This window comes from Carlito syrichta, unplaced genomic scaffold, assembly GCF_000164805.1.
Source record: "Carlito syrichta isolate Samal-C Ts95f unplaced genomic scaffold, Tarsius_syrichta-2.0.1 Scaffold307674, whole genome shotgun sequence".
Lineage (NCBI taxonomy): Eukaryota > Metazoa > Chordata > Mammalia > Primates > Tarsiidae > Carlito > Carlito syrichta.
This window is the reverse complement of record NW_007251770.1, coordinates 55,723-81,567: the sequence shown is the minus strand read 5'-3', so window position 1 is coordinate 81,567 and position 25,845 is coordinate 55,723. Positions and strand designations below refer to the sequence as shown.

The 25,845-nt window shown below is 33.4% G+C and overlaps 1 protein-coding gene across 2 annotated transcripts in view; it reads left to right on the top strand.

The window, feature by feature from the left end:
• The window catches only part of ANKRD26 (ankyrin repeat domain 26), a 92,248-nt gene that overhangs the window by 45,232 nt on the left and 21,171 nt on the right, over positions 1-25,845 (top strand). For both annotated transcript variants that reach the window (XM_008064538.2, XM_021715790.1), the window contains exons 18-28: positions 2,757-2,921; positions 6,006-6,039; positions 6,313-6,454; positions 13,313-13,526; positions 14,812-14,995; positions 15,876-16,004; positions 17,861-18,817; positions 20,175-20,327; positions 22,196-22,266; positions 22,605-22,698; positions 25,325-25,437. In XM_008064538.2, the coding sequence (XP_008062729.1) occupies positions 2,757-2,921; positions 6,006-6,039; positions 6,313-6,454; positions 13,313-13,526; positions 14,812-14,995; positions 15,876-16,004; positions 17,861-18,817; positions 20,175-20,327; positions 22,196-22,266; positions 22,605-22,698; positions 25,325-25,437 (2,256 nt within the window). The remainder of the gene's footprint in view (positions 1-2,756; positions 2,922-6,005; positions 6,040-6,312; positions 6,455-13,312; positions 13,527-14,811; positions 14,996-15,875; positions 16,005-17,860; positions 18,818-20,174; positions 20,328-22,195; positions 22,267-22,604; positions 22,699-25,324; positions 25,438-25,845) is intronic.

Here is a 25,845-nt window from a genome sequence, read left to right as displayed (position 1 = left end):
TCTTGTTTCCTTCTTGTTTTTCATCCTCTTTCCATCAATTCTGAACACAGTGGACCTATTAAAGTATAAGTCAGATTATGTCATTCCTCTGCTCAAAACCTTCTAATTGCCCCCCCCACTTTACTTATTACATATGCCAGAGTTCTTCCTAATACCTAAAGACAGCACATAATCTGAACTTTTATTTCTCTATCTTAAACTTACATTTTTTCCTCCCTTTTGCTCTACTCCAGCCACACTTGCTGTACCTTAAACATTTCAGGCTTACCTCTGTGCATGGGTGTTCACTCTGTCTAGTAGGCTTTTCCTTGGGATATTCTCTTGGCTTCTCCCTTTCTTCAGTTCTTTACTTAAAAGCCACTTTCTCAGCAAGTCTTTTTCTGCCCACCTTAATTTTTTCACCACTCTCTCCTCCCACACACAAAAACTTCATTTTCCTGCTTTAGTTTTCCTCCTCTAACATATACATTTTGCCTCTATATTCTGTTTATTGTTATTGTGTGTTTACTTCACTCTAGTCAGTAGGGTTGTTGTCCATTCACTGCCATATCCTCATTGCCTAGTAAAGAGCCTAGCATATAGTAATTAGCTGCTCAATAGGTATTTGTTAAATTAGTGAATTGGGCTTATCCTGGGTGTATTATTTTAAACATTAGACTAATTCTTACTTAAAAAACAGTTTGACATGGGTTCATTGTGACAATTTTACCTGGCTGCTGTATGCATTTTAAAAATTGCTTTTGGCTCTTTCTAATAAGCTGTATTCCCTATATTAATACTTTTCCTTGTAGGGAGAAAAATCCAATATTTTGATTATTCACTTTTTATTTTTTTACTGGCAGTGATAGTTTTAATTATGATAAAATGGATCAAAGGAATTTCAAACTTATTTGTATTTTTTATTAAGAAATTGAAATATAAAGGTGGTAAATTTAGTGGACTAAAACAATTCTTTCCAAAGGATTATGTATGACCTTTCGGTATCTGAAATAAAAACACAAAGTTGGAAGACACTGCTTTCTATAGTAAGAAAGCTATGCTGGTTAGGCACAATCTCTTCTGGGCTTTGGGAAGAGTGACCTTAGGTGGTTCTTGCCTATAATCCCAGGACTTTGGGAGGCGGAGGCAGGAGGATCACTTCAGCACAGGAGTTTGAGACCAGCGTGGGCAACATAGCGAGATCTCACCTCTACAAAAATTCACAAACTTAGCTGGGTGTGGTGGCACATGCCTGCAGTCCCAGCTATTCAGGAGTCTGAGGCTGGAGGATTGCTTAAGCCCAGGAGTTTGAAGGTGCAGTGAATTGTGATTGTGCCACTGTGTACTCCAGCTTGGACGACAGAGTGAGACTCTGACTCAAAATAAAAAAATAAACAAAAAACAAAAGAGTGGCCTTGAAGGATTGACTGACTTTCAGAGGCATAAGTGGGTTTACATAATCTGTAGCAGCATGTTTATCTGATTAAGAGTGTTATGGATTGGTTGGCACTCCTAGGTATGCTGATTGGAGTGAGCTTGTTGGCTGCCTTTCAGAAGCAAGCGGCTGACATTGGTTGGTAATTGAGGCCTGTGGCCATTGACTGATTGACTAGATTTAAAATTGGTTCATGGCTACTTGTTACCATGGCTACAGGTCAGTCCTTTCTTAACTTTGAGGCCACTTTAACCAGATGCTTTCTGTTTAAAAGCTGTCTTCCATCAACTGTGTTCAAAATGAAAACTATTTTGTATTCCAGAATTGTAGACTTATTTTGGAAGTTTGGGTCAAGAGGAATTGTTTAATAATTGCTTTTAGGAAGATCTCTCTTGCTTTAGATGCTTAGTCTTAATCAGAAGAGTTATCTGCATCTTTTTTTTGGTAAATAATTGTTAGTTTTGTCTGTTTTTCTATATTTTGGGGGGCTCATGTTCAACTCATAATAATCTTCAGTGGGAAACTTCATTCTTTTTGTGAGTTTATGTAGGTATATGATGGTGATTTTCTTATGCATGTATTTACTCCATAAAAAAGTAATTACAATTTTCTGCTGGAAAATTCAACTTTTTATATTAGGATTAAATACTAGGCTAAAAGCATATAAAAGTTATCAAATTATTTTATTTTCATACAAAATTATAACTAATCAGAATATTGCTGCTTTAGAATTTTATATAATTACATATAGGAATTTTAAAAGTAAGATTTCCCCCAATAATTTTTCACAGTTTCTTTCATGTTCTGTGTACCTCATGCTATTTCAAAAACTTCACTTAAATTAAACATTATAATATTTAAAAAACAAAACTGAACATCTTATTGCCACCATGTCTAAGGTATGGCTTATAGGGAGTGAGCTCCACCCTTCTAGTGTAGCAATCATCTCTTATTTGTTTCCATGTATTTTATACGTTTCAAGTTTCTAGGAAACACCTAGATGCCATGTACCTATCTTTGTGCTCGCATTCTATTTTCTAAGTAGAATGGTGAACTTCTCTTACGTTTTGTTTTTTATGTAAAACCTTTCTTGTACTCAGATATAACTTCCTATATATCAACTCTTACAAATCACTTTTTATCATAATTATATATTTACCTGTATTTTTCAAGCAGGGAATACGTATTTTCTTGTATGTTCTTGGTACTTCCTAGCCGTTTTTTGAATTAATGAATGGAGATGGGAAAGTGTTGGAATTTTACAAAAATTGTTTAAAAAAATTATTTGCCAGTGGAATTATCACAAAATGTTGCCTTCTTTTTGTGGATTTTTTAAATGTAGTGGTTCTGCCTTGCATATGAAGGAAGTAAAGAAAAATGACAACGAAAAATGGACCTCAAAAGAATCTAGGATTACATCAGTGTTTGAAAAGGCCACTTTACTAACTGGTAGTCTACAAGTGGATGATGACAGCAGTTTAAATGAAATAGATGAACCTGAAGGAAGGTAAATCTTTATGTTCTTTGTTTCCCTGTGAAGGAATGTTAGCAGTAATTTTTTTTTCTGGAAATAGAATAACTTAGTCTTCTAAAGCTAGAGAATACTCAGCTGTATCAATGCTGGTGAATGATGTATTAACATGAGGACAAGTGACTTTGACAAGGAGCAGTTTTAGTAACTGGTCACCATGGAACCCTGACTGTAATGGATAAGTGTAGATAACTCTTCAGAGAACCTTTACAAGGAAGGGCAATCTAGAAGTGGGTGTTAAGTGAAGAAGAATGTGGGATTCAAGGGAGTTTTCTTTCGTTTTTCACTTTTCATCTTATTTTTTTATAAAGATGGGGGTCACGCTTTGTTGTCCAGGCTGGTCTCAAACTCCTGCCTTTAAATGGTCCTCTAGCCCTAGCCTCTCAAAATGCTGGGGTTAACGGACATGAGTCACTACACTCAGCCTCATTTTTTGTTTTTAAAATAGAAGCTTTCGGAATGTGTTTGTATGCTGTTGGCAGTGATTCAGTGGAGAAGAACATGTTTATGAAATTTGATTTTGAGTATGGGCATGGTGGCTCATAGCTGTAATGCCAGCACTTTGGGAGGCTGAGACAGGAGGATTGCTTGAGACTAGGAGCATGAAACCAACCTGGGCAACCTAGCAAGACACTGTCTCTACAAAAAAATTTTAAAAATTTCGAGACCCACCTGGGCAACTTGGTGAGACCTCATCTCTACAGTAAATCAAAAAATTAGCCGGACATGGTAGCGCGCGCCTGTAGTTCCAGCTACTTGGAAGGCTGAGGCGGAAGGATCGCTGGAGCCCAGCAGGTCGAGGCTGCGGTGGCCGGGAGCGGCCACTGCACTCCAGTCTGGGTGACAGAGTAAGACTCCAAATCAAAAAAAAAAAAAAAATTAACCAGCTGTGATGGCATGCACCTGTAGTCCCAGCTGCTCAAGAGGCTGAGTTGGGAGAATTGCTTAAACCCAGGAGTTTGAGGCTGCAGCGAATTATGATCTCAACACTGCACTTCAGCCTGGGAGGACCCTGCCCAAGTAAATAAACAAACAAATAAATAAAATTTCCATGTCTAACCATTAGAAAGCTTGATGTGTTATATTTTAAAGATTTATTGTAAACAATTGTCCTTAGAACTTCTATCCAAGTATAGTTTTATGGTAAGAGATTGTTCCTTCAGGATTGATTCAGAAATGGAATATTCTAATGTAATTTAATCTAAAAATTATGACCAAAAAGTTAAACTGTTATACATAAATTTTAAAAATCATATAATAATAAAATACTTAAGCCATAGTACATAGAATTTGAAAATTCCTTAATAATTGTGTATATTACAGTGCCTTTGCCAGTAGCATAATGAATAGCTATGATTTGGTAAGGCACTCTATAATATCAGGTGTATCAACATTATAGTTGTTTAGATTTTTGGGAGAGGGAAGAATTTTTCTTATGTACAATAGATAAGCAAACTGTCAACGGTCTATTTGGGATTATTACTTTTGGATTATAAAGTTCTAAAGAATAAAAACCATGTGTCCTTTTACCAGTGGTGTCATTGACATGCACTGTGTGCTCAATAAGTATTTGTTGAATGCGTGAATAAACAGCTAAATAGAAGAATCAATGCCTGTTGATGAATTTTTTTTCGGAAAAATAAAATAGTTTACTGAAAGCAGGTTTCCAAAATTGGCTTGGTATAGTCTTTTTATTTAAAAAAAATTTGCAAGATTCAGAAATTATTATTTATAGTTATGGCCAGAAATCAAATGATAATATGGATTCATCTGCTATCATATAACTTGAAAAACACTTGAAAATAAATATTATATAGCATAGCAAAACACATATTTTAGTGTCAGATTTCTTGGGTTTCAATGCTGGATTCGCCACTGGCCAGCTGTATGGGCTTGGGCAAGTTACTTGGCCTTTCTGTGCTTAGTTTTTTCCTTTATAAAAACCTGATACGTTACCTATCTCACAGAATTGTGAGAATTAAAATGAGTTTAATACATTACAGTGCTTAGAATAATGCATAGTAACTACAAGGGAGGGATCAAAATAAAAAACAAAAACAACCTGGAATTATCTTTTGGAGGGCAGGCCCCTTGTAGTGCAGGCTTCCCCTGCTGGGGAAGTGTTCTAGGGACCTATCGGCATCAGTGTACCAGCTAGCATTGTTGTGAGAGGCTGCCTTCAGCGTCATTGAATTTTTTTTTTTTTGGAGATTCTTTCAGTGCATTTTCCCATTTCCTAATGAGTGATTTATGAGTGCACCTGCCTACACCACACTGTGTTTAGCAGTTTTTAGCCAAAACAGCATGACCACTGTTCCCCACCCTCACTATTCATCTGATCTCATCCCAAGTGACTATTTTTTTGTTTCCCTTAATGAAAATCCTCAAAGGGAAACATTTTGCCAATGTAATGGAGATGAAACAAAAAATGGCAGAAGCACTAAAAGGCATAGAAATTGATGAGTTAAAAAACTGTTTTGAGCCTTGGAAAAGTTGTCTCCATAGGTGTATTACATCAAACAGAGAATACTTTGAAGGTGACTGAAGTTTAAATATGTAAGAATAGACAATTTTTAATAAATAAATTTCAGGTTTTTTGGGGTCCCCCCTCATATAAGAAGCTAACTAATGTCATCACTAAAAATGGGTTTACCTCATATAAGGATATAAGCAATATATTCCAAATAGGTTTTAGTGCCAGTAAAAAGACAATAACAAAAAAACTCCTGGTATGTTTCTTTCTATCAAATAATGCAAGTAATGTTATGTTTTTCCTTTTGCTTTTACTTTCAGATCACTTGATCTAAATTTAATTCTTTGTTAAAGATATTATCAGTAGTAAATTTTTTGTCCCTTAATGTTGCTCTTTCTGTTTATACTTTAATCCCCTTGTAGAAAATTATTGTATTTTACATTACCTGTAAAAAAGAATTATCTATATACTTTATAATAGGTAAGTAAATTAGCAATGCAGAGATCTTATATAAAGAAATAGTTTTAGATATTCTTTGTATTTTATATATTTGCTATTTGCCTGAATGGAGTTTCTTTACTTTAAAGGCCTCCAAAGAAAACATCTGATGAAAATAACGAGGTATTGTAAAAAAAAATTTATTAAAATTATTACTGTTTGAAAAATGCATTATAAGAGATAAAGTGAAAAAATAGAGTGTCTTGTTATAAAACATTTCCTTTGAAAAAGTGGTTAAGAAACAGTAACCATTGATAAAGTTTTCCTTTTGATGAAAATCAGGTCTATTAAGAAGTAGCTGTCTTTTTGATCAGATAAAAAGATGGATATATGTACAATTAGTATATGCTGTAAATGTTTCAAGGACATTTCAAAACAGTGTTACTTATTTTGTAGGAAAAAAACCAAAAATATTCTATGGATGACTTTGATGATTTAACTCAGTCATCTGAAACAGCCTCAGAGGATTGTGAATTGCCTTCCTCTAATTATAAGAATTTGATGTTACTCATTGAACAACTTGGAACGGAGTATAAAGGTAGGACTATTTTATAAATTTAAGGCCTTTTTTCGTATCTTATAGTAATGTACGCACACATACATTAGCCCTGTACGGATATGTTATAGTGATGTTCATCTAAAAAATATGCTTTATGATAAATATAAGAACTATTGTGTATTATATACTCTCAGCCAAAGTGCTATGATGATCGCACTGTACTTTTCTCAGTGTGAATGGTATTCCCAGTCCTTTTGTTAACTCTGCTTCTCTTCTATGCTTTCACCCAAGGTCAGGTTATCAGTATCTCCCACCTGGAATACTACAATAACCTTAGAACTGTTTTTTCTGCTACTCTACCTCCTGAAACCATGGTCTACTCTTCAATCATAATTGTAAATTTCCAAGAATTCAAATCTTGCTTAAAACCCACTTTCACTGCTCATTGCTGTAAGGCTAAAGATCTCAGTCCTCTAGCTTTATCTTGCATCATTCTATGCCCACTTTTCTCTCTGTGACTTAGCCAGTGTCTTAGATGTTTGTTCCTGCAAGCAATAACTTTAGTGATGTATAGTTTATACAAGATAAACTGCACATATGTAACAATTTGATAAGCTTTGACATATGTGTACACACGTGAAGCCATCATCATAATCAAGATAGTTAACATATCTGTTACCCAGAAAGTCTCCTCAATCCTCTTGATAGTCCCTTATTCAGAAGCTGCTAAATTGTTTGTCTATGTATTTGTACCATTTTCTATTGCTGTCAGCAGTATATGACAGTTCCAGTAGCTCTGTGTTATAACTAACACTTAGTATTTCTGTTTTAAAACAATTTTTAAATATTTGACCTTTTTGATAGGTGTATATTATGCATATAATTGTGGCTTTAAGGTGTATTACCCTAATAACTAATAATGTTCACCATTCTTCCATGTGCTTATTTTCCATGTGTCTATTTATTTTCTTTGGTGAACTATCTTTTCAAATCTTTTGTCATTTAAAAAATTAGGTTGCTGCTTTCTTACTAAGTTTTAAGAGTTCTTTATATATTCTGGGTGCTATTTCTTTATTAACTATGTTTTTCACAAGGATTTTTTTCCCCCTAGATTGTGGCTTGACTTTTTTTTTTTTTTTTTTGAGTTGTAGTTTCACTCTGTTGCCCAGACTAGAGTGCAGTGGCACACTCATGGCTACTCCAGTGCCGACTTGCTGTGCTCCAGCGATCCTTCCACCTCAGCCTTCCAAGTAGCTGGAACTACAGGCACACACTACCATGCCTGGCTAATTTTTAATTGTTCTCTTAATAGTATCTTTTATAGAGCAGAAGTTTTTCATTTTGATGAAATTCCATTTGTCTGTTTATTCAATTATGGATTTGTTTTTTGTGTCACATCTAAAAAAAATTTGCCTAGCAAACAGGGTCATAAGGATTTTCTCTTATGCTTTCTTCTAGAAGTTTTACAGTTTTAGGTCTTACATTTAGATTTATGGTCCATTTTGAGTTCCTTTTTTATATCATGTGAGTTAAGGACTTGAGTTCATTTTTTGGATAAGGATAGCCAATTGTTCCAGTACTGTGAGTTGATGACCATTGTGCCTTTGTTAAAATTAAGTTGGCTGTGTATGTGTGGGTCTATTTCTGGACTCTCTCTTGTTTTCCATTGTTCTACAGTTGTTCCTCAGTAGAGTCATATTCTAGTAAGTTGAAAATCCATTTAATAACAGGTAAACCCATTGGTAAGTTGAACCATCTTGATTTGGGGACCATCTATATTTGACTTTCTTTGTATTCAGGTTGAGCATCCCTAATCTAAAAATCGAAACTGCTCCAAACTCTGAGACTTTTTGAGTGCCAACATGACAGTACAAGTGGAAAATTTAACACCTGACTTTATGTACAGACACTTCATTTTTTGCAGAAAATTATTGAGTGTTGTATAAAATTATCTTTAGGCTATGTGAATAAGGTGTATGTGAAACAGGTGAATTTCATGTTTAGACTTGGGTCCCATCTCCAAGACATCTTATTATGTGTGTGCAAACTTTCCCAAATTAGAAAAAATTCCAAAATATGATACACTTCGGTCCCAAACACTTTGAATAGGGGATAGTCAAGCTTTATCAGTATCACACTGTTTTGATTACTGTATATATATATATACAGTATATTATATATATATATATTAATCCTTGAAATCAGCCCTCCAGTTTTGTACTTTCTTCAGGGTTATTTTGACTGTTGTACATCCTTTGCATTTTCATATGAATTTTAGAATCAATTTGTTAATTTTTTTAAAAAGTTTGCTGGCCTGCTGGGAATTAGATTGAGATTGTGTTGAATCTGTAGATTAATCCAAGGAGTTGGCACCTTTTTTTTTTTTTTTTGAGTTGGAGTCTCACTCTGTCGACCAGACTGGAGCGCAGTGGCCGCTCCCGGCCACCGCAGCCTCGACCTGCTGGGCTCTGGCAATCCTTCCGCCTCAGCCTTCCAAGTAGCCGGAATTACAGGCATGCGCTACCACGCCCGGCTGATTTTTTTTAAAATTTATTGTAGAGATGAGGTCTCGCTGCCCAGGCAGGTCTTGAACCCACGGGCTCAGGCAGTCCACTCACCTCAGCCTCCCAAAGGCACGGGATTACAGGCTGAGCCACCGAGCCCGGCTTTTGGCATCTTAACAATAATGAATCTTTTCATTCTTGGACAAAGTGTATGTCTTCATTTATATGGGTTGTATTTAATTTTCTCACTAATATTTTATATTTTTAGTGTTTAAGTCCTTCCAAATTTTATCATATTTATATGTATTTTATTTTTTGATGAAGTTGTAGGTTATATTCTTTAAAATTTTAATTTGATTATTTATAGCTAGTATATAGAAATACAATTGATTTTTGTACATTGATTTTATATCCTCTAACCTTGCTAAACTCACTTATTAGTTCTAGTAGCATTTTTTGGTAGATTCAATCAGATTTTCTGCATAGACCAAAGCTGTCAAACTTTTTCTTTCTCAAACTACTGCCTTACTACAGAATAAATATTTTAGACTTATGGCAAAACTGTCTCTGTTGCAGTTAGCACCTCTGCCATTGTAGCATGAGAACAGCATAAACAATACATACATTAATTCTGGTGTTCTAGTAAAACATTATTTATAGAAATAAGAAGTTATCCCACGAATTGGAGTTCACCCAACCCTATTTTGTGATCATGGTTGTGAATAAAGACAGCTTTGCTTCTTCCTTTCAGCCTGGATGCCTTTTATTTCCTTTTCTTGCCTGACTGCATTGGCTAGAATCTTTAGTATGATGCTGAATAAAAGTTGTGAAAGCAGATATTCCTGTGTTGTTTCTGATCTTATGGGGAAAGCTTTTGGTTTTTATTATAATGCTAGCTGTAGGTTTATCGTATACTGTTTATCATGCTGAAGATATTCCCTTGTATTCTTTTTGCTGAGAGTTTCTTTTTTTTTAGTCAGGAATGTTGAATTTTATCAAATGCCTCTCTCTACTGAGATGATTATATGATTCTTCTTTTTTAGATTGTTAATGTGGTGAGTAACAGTAAGTTTTGAATGTTAAACCAACCTTGTATTCCTGGGATAAACCCCATTTGCTTATGATACATTATTCTTTTAATATATTATTAGATTTGATTTGCTAAAGTTTTGTTTATCATTTTTTAAGGACTTTTTTTTTTTTTAGAACAGTTTTAGGTTCACAGCAGAATTGGGAGGAAGGTATAGAGATTACCCATGCACCCCACACCCCCATACAAGCCTAGTCTTCCTTATTATCAGTATCCTTCACCAGAGTGGCACATTTGTTACAACCTATCATAGTTTACACATCATAGTCATCCAAAGTTCATAGTTTACATTGGTATTGTACATTCTATGGGTTTGGACAAAGGTATAATGACATTTATCCATCATTATAGTGTCATACAAAGTGTTTTCACTGCCTTAAAAATTCTGTGCTCTGCCTATTTATCCTTTCCTCTCCTCCTCAACCTGTGGCAATCTCTGATTTTTTTTTTTTTTTTACTGCATCCATAGTTTTGCCTCTTTCAGAATGTCATATAGTTGGGATCATACAAAATAGAGCCTCTTCAGATTTGCTTCTTCCACTTGGCAATATGCATTTAAGGGTCCCTCACGTCTTTTCATGGCTTGATAGGTCATTTCTTTTTAGCCCTGAATAGTATTTCATTGTATTCCTGTGCCACAGCTTATTTATTCATTCAACTATTGGAGGATAGGTTGGTTGCTTCAAAAGTTGGTTAAATTTTTACATCTATGTTCATGCGAGAGTTTTTTTGTTGTTGTTGTAATGTCACTGTCTGGTTTTGGTTCAGGGAAGTGTTAGCATTATAGAATGAGTCGGGATATATACCTTCTCTTTATTTTTGGGGGAGAGTTTGTGTAGAATTATATTATTCCTATAATGTTTGGTAGAATTTATCAGTGTAGCTATCTGGGACTGGAGTTTTTTTGGCAGGAAGGTTTTTAATATGATTTTATTTTATTTTATTTTATTTTGAGTTGGAGTCTTACTCTGTCACCCAGACTGGAGTGCAGTGGCCGCTCCCGGCCACCGCAGCCTCGACCTGCTGGGCTCCGGCGATCCTTCCGCCTCAGCCTTCTGAGTAGCCGTAATTACAGGCGCGCCTACCACACCCAGCTAATTTTTTGATTTATTGTAGAGATGAGGTCTCACCTGCCCAGGCGGGTCTTGAACCCTTGGGCTCAGGCAATCCACTCACCTCAGCCTCCCAAAGGCGCGGAATTACAGGCTGAGCCACCAAGCCTGGCTGATTTTATTTTATTTTATAGATATAAGGTGCGATTCAGGTTATCTATTCTTTCTTGACTGAAGTTTGGTAATTTTCATTTTTTAAAGTATTTGTCCATTTTATCTTAGTTGTCATGTTTATTCACATAAAGTTCATAATATTGCCTTATTATTCTTTTAGTATCTGTAGAATCTGTAATATTGTCACTGTACTCATTTCTTTTATTAATAATATGTATCTTTTTCCTGGTCAGCCTGACCAGGTAGAGGTTTAACACTTTTATGGATCTCCTCAAAGTGTTTGGTTTTATTGATTTTCCCTATTGTTTTTCTGTTTTATTGGTTTAATCTTTAATATCATAGTCCAATTGGTCTGCTATAACAAAATACCACCGACTGGGCAGCTTATAAACAACAGAAATTGATTTCTCACAGTTATGGGGCCTGTGAAGTCCAAGATCAATTCAGGCAAATTTGGTTTCTGATGAAGGACCAATTCCTGTTTCGTAAATACCTTCTTTTTCAATGTGTCTTTACATGGCAGAAGGGGTGAATTAACTCTCTGAAGTCTCCTGCACTAATCCCATTCATAAGGGTTTGGCCTCCATGACATATCACCCCCAAAAGCCCCACCTCCTAGTACCATCATCTCTGATTAAGTTTCAACCAATAATTTTGGGGGAGAGGACACAAACATTCAGACTATAGCAGATGTTTATTATTTTCTTTCCTCTGCTTTCTTTGGGTTTAATTTGCTCTTCTTTTTTGTAGTTTCTTAAGGTAGAAGTCAAGGTTATTATTAATTTCAGACTCTTCTAATAGAGACATTCAGCGATAAAATTCTGATATGTTGTATTTTCATTTTCATTCAGTTCACAATACTTTCTAATTTCTCTTTTCATAACTTCTTTGACCCAAATTTATTTGGATGTGTTTTATTTAGCTTCCAAATATTTGAGTACTTTTCTAGAGAAATTTTTGTTACAGATTTCTGATTTGATTTCTTTGTGGTCAGGGAACGTACTTTATATATCACAAATCCTTTTGACTTCATTTTATTAAGACTTATTATATGGTCTAGAATATTTCCTGTTTTGATAAGTGCTTCATGGGTACTTGAGAATGGTATTGTTATCATCTACACTGTTTTTGCTGATTTTCTGTCGTCTTGTTCTGTCACATGAGTAAGGGGTATTGAAGTCTTATACTTTACTTGTGAATTTGTTTATTTCTTTTTGCAGTTCTATCAATTTTTTCCTCATGTATTTTCAAACTTATGTTATTAGATATCTAAACATTTACTATTGTTATGTCTCCTTGATTAATTGAACCTTGTATCATTGTGAAATGACCTTGTTTATTGTTGGTAATATTTTTTGCTATGAAATCTACTTTGGTATTAATATAGCCACTCCTGTTCAGCCTTCTTTTGCCAGGTGTTGATATGACATATCTTTTTCTATCCTTTTAACCAATTTGTGGCTTTACATTTAAAGTGCACTTCTTATAGGTAGCATAGTATAGTTGGATCTTGCTTTTTTTTATCCAGTCTGACAATCTGCCTTTTAATTAAGGTTTTCAGATATTTCATTTATAATGTGATTATTGACATAGTTAGGTTTGGTCGTCATCATGCTGTTTGCTTCTGTTAGTCCCAGCTGTTCTTAGTTGCTCTTTTCTTTTTTTTTTTTAATGCTTTCTTTTAGATTAGTTAGGTAACTTTTCTGATTTAGTTTTATTTATTTATTTTTTGCTTATTAGCTATACCTCTCCATTTTATTATCTTAGTGGCTGCTTTAGTATTTTTTAGTATATGATTTTAACTTACCACAGTTCATCTTCAAGTAACAGTATCATATATGGTCTAAGAAAATTGCAATAGTATGCTTTCATTTCTTCTCTCCCAACCAGATCCTTTCTGGATCTGTGGGATTATAGTTTTCATTAAGTTTAGGAAGTTTTTGGCCATTTTTTTCTTCAAAATTTTTTTCTAGTCCTTCTTTGGGAACTTATATATTAGCGGTATGAAGTTGAAATGTGTAGTCTGTTTTATGCAAAAAGAGCTCATATATTTTATCTTGTTTTCTTTCTGATACAGACTCTGTTAGTCTATTGAAAATCCAGGATGCAGTTCTTTCATGTGAAAGATTAATAGAACTTAAAAAAAATCACTGTGAACTACTCACAGTAAAACTTAAAAAAATGGAAAATAAGGTTAGTGTATTACAAAAGGAACTATCTGAAACAAAAGAAATAAAATCACAATTAGAGCACCAAAAAGTTGAATGGGAACGAGAACACTGCACTTTGAGGTATGATATCCTAGTTTTAAAGAAATGTTTGAACTATTTGCTTTATAATAAAGATAGGTAGATGAATTTTTGTAATTGCTGAATTGTGGGGTTTGACAGGATAAAACTTCTTAGTCTTGTGGAATATGAAATTCTTGGAAATAATATAACAAGTTTTTAACTATGAATACTTCTACAAATAATTAAATACTTTTTAAAAAAGTAATAATTTTAATGGCTATATAGAAGTCACCACATGGAAATCTATTTATTTAACAAATGAATTTTGGGTTTTAAAATCTTTTGTAATTATAATTAATGCTGGAAGAAACATATTTTATATAAATCTTTTCCTACATTTCTGTTTACTTTGAATAAGTTCTTCAACATAGAATTATTTGATTAAAGTATGGGACGTTTTTAAAAAGGTCTTTGATCAATATTTCTAAACTGTTCTCAAGAAAGGTTATGTTGATTTACAGTTCAATCAACAGAGTATGAAATGACCATTTTTTAACCCAGAATACAAAGTAAAATAGAAAATGATTATTGATTAGTGTATTCAACATCTCTCTTTTATACACAGATAAAATTAAAGTTCTGTGTTGAAAACACATATTCTATATTGTTTAATTAAATATTGGAGCCTGTCTTATTCCAAAAGGGATTTTTAAATTGTTTATTAAAAACATAATAAAATATGTTGAAATTGTTAGCCCAAAAAAAACCAAACAAACAACTAATAAAAAGTGTGGCGTAACAGATAGTAGACCCCTTAACATAGTCTTGGATTCTAGTAGGTATGTGTTGTATGAAAGACATCTTAAGGTGCTATTTTATACGTAAATCATTTTTAAGGATACTTTCAGTATTTCATAAAGATGAAGATTTATTTCTAATGAATTTGTAAACTTGTTTATGAACAGAAACTTCTTTTAAACTGGTGAACTTTAAAAGATCTGTCCTGCTTGAGGAGTAATTATTACTGTGTGGGAAAAAAGGTAATTTTCAAGTTGTAACTTTACTGAATCATTTCCAGTATCCTTTTCTATAATATTTACCAGAGGTACTAGTAACAGAAACTTATTAATTAGCAGAATGTTCTTTCATCCTTACCTGTCAAACATATATGTTCTTTGGAAGAGATTGAAGTGAGAAATGAAAAACCTGAGAACTAGAAAGGAAAAATATTCAAGAATATAAAAATTTTATTAGGCTAATAAACCAAAGTATAAAGAGGCCGATCACAAAATGGACTTTTTATTTTCTAACAAAACAAATTTTAAGTAATCATATTTAATTGCAGATTTGCCTTAAAGCAAGAAGAAGAGAAGAGAAGAAATGCTGATATGTTATATGAAAAAATTAGGGAGCAGTTAAGAAGAAAAGAAGAACAGTTTGGGAAAGAGATTGAAATCAAGCAGCAGCTTGAACTGAATCTCAGATCACTAGATATGGAGTTGAGGACTGTAAGAAGTAATTTGAATCAGGTAAATTCATTTTTGGTAAAAATTTCATATTGTGAACTTTATTTCATCAGTATTACTTACAATATTCCTTTGATTTAATATATGTTATTTAGGTTTAAAACAAATCAAAAATATTATCTTAAACTGACCTATGCCATATATAGCTAACACTGCTTATTATAAATCTTGACATCTAATAGGTGCTCAATATGTTTTCTGAATGAAGGAATAGAGGATAAGTCGAGTTTAATCAGTAACGGGCATTTTTGTTCTAAAATGCAGTCTAAAAATCTTTACAATTATAATGAAACCAGTTAAATGTTTTGCAAATAAATTTTATTTGCCTGGGCTTGGTGTCTCATGCCTGTAATCCCAGCACTTTGGGAGGCCGAGGTGGGCGGATCGCTTGAGCCCAGGAGTTCTAGACCAGCCTGGGCAACATAGCGAAACTCTGTCTCTACAAAAAATAAAAAAAAAATTAGCTCAGTGTGTTGGTTTATGCCTGTAGTTTCAGCTACTCGGGAGGCTAACAAGGGAGGATTGCTTGAGCTCAGGAGTTTGAGGCTATGGTGAGCCTTGATCATGCCACTGTACTCCAGTCTAGACAACAGAGCAAGACACTGACTGAAAAAAAACCCAAAAAACAAAAAAAAACCCAACATCAACAAGAAATTTTATTTCACAATACTATATATGCTTGTATTTAAGAACTGTTTTTACTCTTCGATGGATTTAGTTATCATTTACGCAGTTAAAATTTAAGTATTTCTTGAGGGATAAAGGTACTTGGGTTTTAATAGACTACTTCTTTTTAATGCTTTTTAAAAAAAGGTTCTACTCTTAATTAAACTTTCAGACTTTTTTTCCAATGCTTTTAGACCAAAACTTAATGTATCTCTAGGTTGTACAAGAGCGAAATGACACTCAGAGGCAACTTTCTCGAGAACAGAATGCCAGAATGTTACAAGATGGGATTCTGACCAATCACCTTTCTAAACAAAAAGAGATAGAAATGACTCAAAAAAAAGAGGTATTTTCTTTAGTCATTTTCAAATATATGTGTGTATGTGTTTGTATATGTTTATACTACAGACCCAACTATATGCCTCTTTAAAAGTATTGAGGATTCATTACGTGGATCAGCCATGAGATCCTCATGCTCCAGCCAGCCTCTGCTCCACAGATTCATGGGCTGTGTTTCAAGAATTGGGGAACTAGAGTCCTCGCCCCAGGCTTTTTGTATTAGGTATTATTTTTAGTAATTCAATCCTGTTCAAGTTGAATTCTTTTAAGTTGTTTTATTCTCCTTTCCCTACTATTTTTGTACATATTTTTACTCTGAGTAATGATATCTTGGTATCTCTAAGCTGATTTGTTAGAATCAGAACTACTGAAAAGTACCTGCTTTCAATAAATTCTTGTTTTGTTTGGTAACAAATAAAATAAAAGTACTGAGGATTTTTGGGGCAACCCCCTTGGGTCCTCTCCTGATCTGGGAGCTTTTCTGTCCTCTCAATAAATCCTGTTTTTTCAATTAAAAAAAAAGTATTGAGGATTTTTAAACCCATATATGTATGTATATATTTAGGGGAGGTGGTGGTGGTGGCATTTTTGGCCCACTGGATAAAGTAATATTCTTAATTCAACTCCATTTGTCTGCAGTGGTCAAGTAATGGTGTTCACAATGGCTTCATCCAAAGGAGAGGCTTTATAATATTTTCCATAGGTATTGATGATCTATCCATAATCTCAAATTCCTTGCTACTAATAGTAAGTGTTTTAGTTTTTGGAAGGGATTTAATCCTCTTGATATATTAATGGAGAGGTTAGTTTATTGCTTCTACAGACAGGTAAGGAGGACAAGTATAACCAGTTCAGTGGCCATGTCTCATTCTCCTCACTTCTGAGAAGAAAAACATCTCCAAGTGGTATCTCAATTTCAGGACAAAGAGCTTTTGAAAACAATGACATGCCATAATATATTTTAGTGATAACTTATTCATAAATGTTTTGTTCCTAGTAAAATACTTCAGTGTATTTGCCCCTATTTCACATTTTTTACTGTTTAAAACATTACAAAGAGGAAACAAAAATTATTGCAGGCAACAGATAATCTCATGATTTTCTAAAAGAGTTCTATAAATTTTATTTATCACTAGTGTTTTGAAATAAAAAGTTTCTTTTATTTTTGTATATTTTCACCACAGAAGTAACTATGATTTGGTGAAGGAGTACTAGAAATGGAGTCAGAATATGAGAAAATCCTGCAACTTGCTTATATTTTTAACCTGTCCTTTTCAGAACTGTGATACTAAATGAGTTCAGTGATATATGTAGAAGTGCTTAGTACAATGCCTAGATTTATCACTCACCAATAAATGTAATTCTTAGCACTGACTATTAGAATGTTAGAAGAGCCGAATATCTATAGAATATTCTCAGGAAAAAGGAATTTAAAGAAGTTTGGGCAAGTTCATCTGTCCCAATATATTCAGAATTTAGACTCTTCCTGTGGGTGGCACATAGGTTAGATATCAGAGTCTAAACCCTGTGTTTTTAATGTAGTCAAATGTATTAATCTTTTATTTTATGCCTTTTAGCTTGTAATTCAAGGAGAGGCTTTCCCAATCCTGAGATTCTTCTTGAAAATTCTTTAGTGGTTTCTTTTTTACTTTCATAGATTCATTGTCTTCAAATAAATTTTTGAACTTCTGGGAATTTATGCTCTGTAAAGTTTGAGTTTTTGATCTAAGTTTTCTTTCCAGTTGGATATCCATTTGTGTCAACCCCTTCATTGTATAAATGCACAGGGTATTCTTTAATTTTAGAGGAAATAACATGTTATTTGATTGAGTGCTGGCTAAAAGTTTTCTTTGTTTTACTTAGGATTCTCATAGTCATGAGGAAGATAAAGATCTGCTGCAAAAAAATCACATGTTGCAGGATGAAATTGCCATGCTAAGACTGGAAATAGACACAATAAAATCTCAGAACCAGGAAAAGGAAAAGAAATATTTTGAGGACATTGAAATTGTCAAAGAAAAGAATGATGACCTTCAAAAGACTATAAAACTGAATGAGGAAACAGTAACGAAAACAGTATTCCAGTATGATGGACAGCTTAGTGCTCTGACAGCTAAGAATACAATGCTCAATTCTAAACTGGAGAATGAAAAACAAAACAAGGAGAGACTGGAAGCAGAAATTGAATCATACCGTTCCAGACTGACTGTGGCTATACAGGATCGTGATCAAAGTGAGACATCAAAAAGAGACCTAGATCTTGCTTTCCAGAGAGCACGAGATGAATGGTTTCGTTTACAGGACAAAATGAATTTTGATTTGTCTAACCTAAAAGATAACAATGAAGTACTTTCTCAACAACTTTCTAAAGCTGAAAGTAAATTCAATAGCCTAGAAATTGAGCTCCATCACACACGAGATGCTCTCAGAGAAAAGACTTTGGTTTTAGAACGCGTACAAAGAGATCTTAGCCAAACACAGTGTCAGATGAAGGAAATTGAGCAAAAGTATCAAAATGAACAGGGTAAAGTGAATAAATACATTGGAAAGCAGGAATCTGTAGAGGAGAGGTTATCTCAACTGCAAAGTGAAAATATGTTGCTTCGACAGCAATTGGATGATGCGCACAACAAAGCTGATACTAAAGAAAGGACAGTCACTGATATTCAAGACCAGTTTCATGCTATTGTACAGAGACTTCAAGCTGAGAGTGAAAAGCACAGTCTTCTGCTGGAAGACAGAAATAAGGAGTTGATCAGTGAATGTAATCACTTAAAAGAAAGGCAGTATCAGTATGAAAATGAGAAAGCAGAAAGAGAGGTAAGTATCAAGAAAGATATTTTCCAATCTTCCCGAAAGGCATTGTAAAGTAATATTTGGTTATGACTAAATGTTGAGTGTAATTTAATATAAAAATTAATAGGCAGTAAATGTATTTATTATACCAACTTAGAAACATACCTTGTTTTCAGCAAATAAAAGAGTTGAGTCACTTTACTTTGAGTAAAGACAGTATTACCTGTGAAATTTTAAAAGGTTAAGTAACAAATTGTTAATAGAGAAAAATTAATGTTAATAATATGGTTTTATACTGCTGAAGTCATTTCGATGTCTTTATATTGCCAAATTTTAAGACCAAGAGGAATCAGATAAATGGAGATGCTTGTACCTGAAATGAGTAGTTTGAAATTAAGATTAAATTGAGTTACCATACGGTTAATTCCACATTTCCCAGATGAACTGTGGTGTACTGTTATATCTTGTAATACTTTTCTGTCAGTGGCTTTTTATATATTTTAATTGGTATGATCTTATATTTATTCATGTTAATTTGACTTAAATCTGAAAATATTTCAATTTCAAATTATGTATTATTCTAACTTCTCAGTTCTTTAAAGGCATCTACTTTATTATAATTTGGCAGAAATGTGATAAATTTCAGCAAAACCATATTTGATTTCATCTTTCCACTGGTATTTGTAATTTATTTTGAATATTTTTACAGATAATTTGCTCATAATTTTCATTTCAATGCTCAATTACCCTCATTTGGGTTTAACTTTGTGTAGTACAAAGATAGGTGTAGTTATCTATGATGTATCAGTTTGGCATTGGATCCACATTTTCAGACAATGAGGGGTGGCGGGATTCACATATATCAGGAGTGGAGTGAATGGGGAGAGAGTAACAGTGAGGTCAGGGAGGGAGATGGAGGCTAGGTTACTTAGGGCCTCGAAGACATTGGAATTCTACTTTTATTCTGAGGCAGGAATCTGTTGGCAGAATTTGAGCAGGTGATTGTATATGTGAATAACTCTGGAGTTGATTGAGCTTCTAATAAAAAAAGAGAGAAAAAGTTTCATAATGTGGAATTTATCACCACCGGTGCCAACCTCACATACGCATTTCTTTTTGAGACCTAAGTAGGTTGTTAAGCATTGCATATTCCTCAGGGGACGAATAAATAGCGGGCTGAATCTGTTGTTTAAGTGACAGAAAGGTAACACTTTCTGTGTTTTTAACTGAATTCAGCAGTAAATAGGAATGTGTACACAAAGGTAAAGAAAGTGAATTGATGTATGTGGCAATATTTTTCAAGTTATATATATTAAAGTGTTATTAACATAATTTAGTAATAAGATGATTTATGAAATCAGTAACAAAAATATCTTATCAGGTAACTGTGAGACAACTTCAACAAGAACTGGCTGATACCCTAAAAAAACAATCTATGTCAGAGGCTTCACTAGAGGTTACGTCACGTTATCGTATTAATTTAGAAGATGAGATGCAAGATTTAAAGAAGAAATTAGGTCAAGTCAGAAGTCAAGTATGTATGAAATTTAACATGTCAGCAGTTAATCTATAACTGGTTAAATAATATAAAATGTTTTAGGATACTAATTTCAATGGACAGCCCTCTTTTAATTTTCATTGTAATTAACTTTATTATAATTTTATTATCCTTATAATGCACTAGTTGTTAAACTCTGGCTTTTATTCTACCATTCTTTTCTTATAATTACATACATTATTTTTCTTATAATATTTACCCTTAGGAAAATTGAGAATTATACATCATTCCTCACAAAAGTTGAGAGACTTCTTTCCTGTTAAACAGTATTTTAGATCGCTCAGTATTGTTAAAGATTCTGAGTCCATCCAGGTTGCTGTGAAGTTCATGATTTTGTCCTTCTTTATGACTGTGTAATATTCCATCATGTATATGTACCACATTTTAAAAAATTCAGTCATCTTTCAGTGGACACAGTTGGTTCCATGTTCTTGCTGTTGTGAACAATACTGCAGTAAACATGCGTGTGCAAGTATTGTTTCCATAGACAGTTACTGGGAATGAATTGATTTGGGAACTTTTATTTAGCCATAGAGCCTAGTATTTTCAGGTCAGTGGCTTTAGCCCACCTTTGGTGGTCGTGTAAGTTATATGTTACTCAATCCAGAAGGTGCTGTTTGCATTGTAGTACATGATCACTGCCCACTGAGTAGCAGAGAGAGAAAGTAAGCTATAAACTATTCCAAGTGGAAAAAAGTACTGTTGGCTAGTGGAATTGGTGAAAGTTCTATAAAGTACCGGGAACACATTCTGGGTTTCATGCTCCCCATTTGCTGCCATTTTCCGTGGTGTGAAGAATGATTGACTGCAGCTATAGGAGACCACTTTCATTGGCATGCCACTTGCCTAAAATATAAAGTTTATTAGACCATAGAATACAATAAAAATAATAATGCCAATAGAAAATATTGTGTGTGTGTGTGTGTGTGTGTGTGTGTGTGTGTGTATGTATGTATCTCACTATGTGCCACACACTTTCTAAGTACCTTATTTATATAGTCTGCAATTCAGTCTTCTCAACATTCTAGTGAAGTAGATACTATTACTTCTTCCATTTTACAGATGAAGAAACTGTGACACAGTTAATTTGCTCAAGGTCACACAGCTAGTAACTGGTGAAGCTGGGGTTCAGGCTTCTCTGTCAACACTGCCTCTCAAACTAGTCTATGAAATATCTGCTTATCACCTAACATCTTATCATGCTAATTTTTATAATAACTGGCATAGCCATGGTTATTAACATACAGATATTTAAAATTACAGTTGATGTGGTGATGCTTAGAATCCAAAATATGTATGTTTACCATGAAGTAATTTCCTGGCTTTCCCTATTTAATCAACTTTGTAAATCTGAGTATTTTTTGGATAAAATATATTTTGAAAACAAGATGAATTTTGTGTTCTGGTCTTAGAGAGGGCTTGGTACACTTTTTTGTGACAGATCTGATAGTATTATTTTAGACTTTGTGAGCCACAAGATCCATGTCACAGCAACTCAATTCTGCAGTCCAACATAAAAGAAGCTATAAACAATATGCAGGTTGAGAGATGTGGCTGTGTTGAAATAAAATTCAGTTACAGAAACAGGTGATAGGCAAATTTGTACTATATTATTAATTTATTTTTTTTAGGCTTTACTACTTTGGTGCACTTTTACATATATTTTCTTTTTTAAAAGTTTTTATTTATTTGTTAAAAATATATTCTATTTTAAAGATGTAGGATCCAGTTCAGGATTAGGTATACAAGTGGGCATTGTACAGGTAAAGTTTGGGCCTCTCTTTGGTCTCCACTTTACCTGGTTGAGATCAGGTACTCTACTTTTTTTTTTTATCCTGTTTTAGTTGCAAGAAGAACAGGATCAACGCACAGAAGCTGAACGATGTGCTGAGAGGACACAAGATCACATGCAAAAGTATGATTTAAAGCAGCACACAAAATAACTTGATTATTTATAAGGCAAATAAACAATGTAGTATGAGATTATAACAACTGTGATAATAAATACATCTGTTGAAACCAAGGGAAAACTTTATCATTAAGCTATTTTAAGTTGCATAATTTTTATACATTGTCTCTAAGTTTTGTACATTATCCACAAAACACAGTTAGAAAAATGATAGTTGCCAAATCCTCTACTCTTGAAATATTTAAGAACTTATGTAATTATATCTTCAGAAATTTGTTTAGAAACTACATGGTTTTTTTCAGAACTTATCTGTGAGAATAATTATTTTAAAATATGCATTCTAGGCTTGAGAAAGAAAATTCTAAGTTAAAAGTTACGATAAAAAAGCAAGTGGACAAAATTGAGCAGCTTCAGAAAAAACTGTTAAATGCAAGTTTGGTGAGTAAATCTCTTAATTATTGTTATACTAAAAAGGAATTTTCTTTCTCTGGTAGTACAGGTTAAGTATCTCTTACCCCAAATACTTGCAACTAGAAGTGTTTGGATTTAAAAAAAAAAATTTGTTGGACAATTGGATTATTTTCACCTTTTGGCTATTGTGAATAATGCTGCTCTGGACACTAGTATATAACTGTCAATTCGAGTCTTGCTAATATTTTATAATATCTTTTGAAATTATGAAAAGTTTGAGTAATGATTTGATCTGAAAAATTGAATTTCTCTTGTAATCTAAAAACTTTAGTGAGATTTTAAGAATAAATAGTTGTTAACATTGTACTTTGTTATCAAGAATGGATACTATGTCATTTTTCAAGCATTTTTTCCTCAATGAAATGTTTTGTTCTCTTTGGATTTTAAAGAAGAAAAGAGATGCCAGTGAAAAAGTAGAAATGGCTACTCCAGCAAGACATTACAGAGTAACATAGTGATCCTAGCATTGTAGGTTCAGAAACTATCTTTTCTCCCATTCGCCTGTGTTCATCAGTCTTTCAAAGCCTTAACAGTCCAAACTCAGAAAAGATGGATATATAATCCAAGATGCCACTTTACTAATATACAGTGAAAACTGTAAAACTGGTTATTAAGCAGAACAGGATTCTCCTGTCATTCATGCTTTCCTTTGTAGGAATGAATATCAGAAGATTGCACTGCAAATACTACAATGTTGCAATGGGATAGATGCTTCTATTAATAAGTTTCTTTAAGCTACAATCATTACATTTATGAAATTCTGTTTTACAGATAGTCCTATGAGGGGAACTAGAACATTTGTGTTGACTGACCTTTTCCATGGCCACAGGAGCACTGAAAAATATTTTTTCTAGATTTTATATAAATTAGTCCCATTTTATTGGCATACTTTTCATACAAGTGACATAATAATATGTTGATAAGGAGTCTTCTGTGAATGAGAGTGCCAGGAGAAATCTTACATATGTGTCATACAGGAATATATTAAAGTATCAGAAATGGAAAACATTTTTAAGAGTACTAAAAATCCATTGTTTATTAAAAAATAATGAGGAATTTTCCATAGATTCCCATAGAAATGAGTTAGGAGTATGGTACAGAATTATTAATCACTTTGAAGTCTACCCTGTGAATCAAAAGTTTAGTAAGGGTCAGTGTTCAACCAATACAGTCAATAGCCCCTAAATTCTCCAGAAGGTTCTCATGTTATGAATTACCAAGTCAGAGACTGCCTGAGTTAAGATATTTGATGGACACAATTTAAGCAAAGAACCTGGATTGGAAAGAGAGAACTCTAGTTGACGACTCAAGCCTCCAAATGATATAGTTGAGTGTGCATCTGAAAGAAACTTTAGAACAAGGCTTGCATAAGATCATGAGTCTATGGAGAAGAAAATTATTCAAAAGAAAACAAAGGCAAACAATTGATAATCTGACCTTTGTGGAAAAGTTTGGCATTTTAAAAGAAAAAAAAAGACAAGATATACTGGCCAACATCATAAGGGTGAGGACATAAAATGTACAAGATTAGCTATCTATAAAAGTAATAATCCACACCACATAATGGTTTATGAGAGTGTGTTTGACAATATTGTCTATAGGATATGAACTAGAGGGAAGAAACCTCAATAAAGAGGTCTGGGCTAGGGATGTAGATTAAATAATCTGGGTTGAAGACGAGCTTTAAGAAGCTCTGGGAGGATTTTAAAAGAGGAATAGAAAGGGACAGGACTGAACATCAAGGTTTATTGCATTTATAGTGAAGGGTCAGAGGAGTAGAGGGGAGGTTGTGTTCACTCCTGGCAGTTGCTGCTGAGAAGTAAAACAGATTAATAACTAAAAAAATAGGGCCTTGGTGACCCTCAGAATTGTTGTTACAGGAATTGCAGGATAGAAAATCAGATTTTAGTATAAAAGAAGACCATAAGTGATGAAAAATAGATCACTAGATGAGACCACATATTAAAGAATATTAGTCCAACAAAAGGGGAAAAACCAGATGATGGAAAAACCACAAGAATCAAGCAGAAGTTATGTTGCTATAGGGAAGACTTAATTTTATTTAAAGAGAACTGCTTAATAGAAAAGGACAAATAAAAACCCATGGAAGAATGTTTACAGACAGCGTGAAAATTTACCTCATCCTGAAGTTAGGTGAGGATCAAAAATGTGATAGAACAAGATGGGAGTTTTCCAAAAATTGTCTTAGTATGATATGATTGAACAAAACCTGGAATATCTTTCACTCTTGATGACAGTGTTTGTAGGGAATATTTAGAAACAAAAATGTAAATATAATTGCTCTTTAAATTTTCTAATGAACACTTAGTATTTTATGTGTAAAAGCCTCTATTTTTAACAAATTGTGGCAATTTAAGTTCTAGAAAAGATAATGATGAAAGTGTAAGTCAATTTGAACTATTTTTAAATGTCATTATTTTTGAAATCTGTTTTTATTGACATTAGCTTTATAAGCTACATTTGATAAAACTGTTTAAACACATTTCTCATAAATTCGTGAGAAATATTTCTGAGAAAGAAGTGTATCTCTAGATTTTTAAAAGTAATTTTCATTAAAAATTTTTTTTCAAAGTATGAGGATGAAAAAGAACAATTAAAGAAGCTTACTGAATTAAAACAGTCTCTGGAATATAATTTGGATCAAGAAATGAAGAAAAATGATGAATTAGAGAAAGAGATAACTGGGTAAGATTTTAATATTGCAGATCATTTCAGCCATTCTTTATTTGACTATACAATTTGACTTTATTAAAACCTAAATACAAATTCATTTTATATCTGCATTTTCATAATGAAAGCAATTATTCCATATTAAAGTTTATTTCAGGAGCTCAGCACAATGTAAAACTTTTTTTGAATGCTTTAGTACTGTACTTACTGTAATGATTTTGAAAACAATAATGACAATGCCTTTGCATATAATGTCAGCTGTGCTCACTCTTAATCGTCTACTTTGAATTTTTATTTCAGAAGCTATTTTGCTCCCTTTGGTAATCTTTCCTTATTTTGGTAGTGTCCTTCTCTTCAGCAATCAAATCTTTTTTTTTTTTTTGAGTTGGAGTCTTACTCTGTCGCCCAGACTGGAGTGCAGTG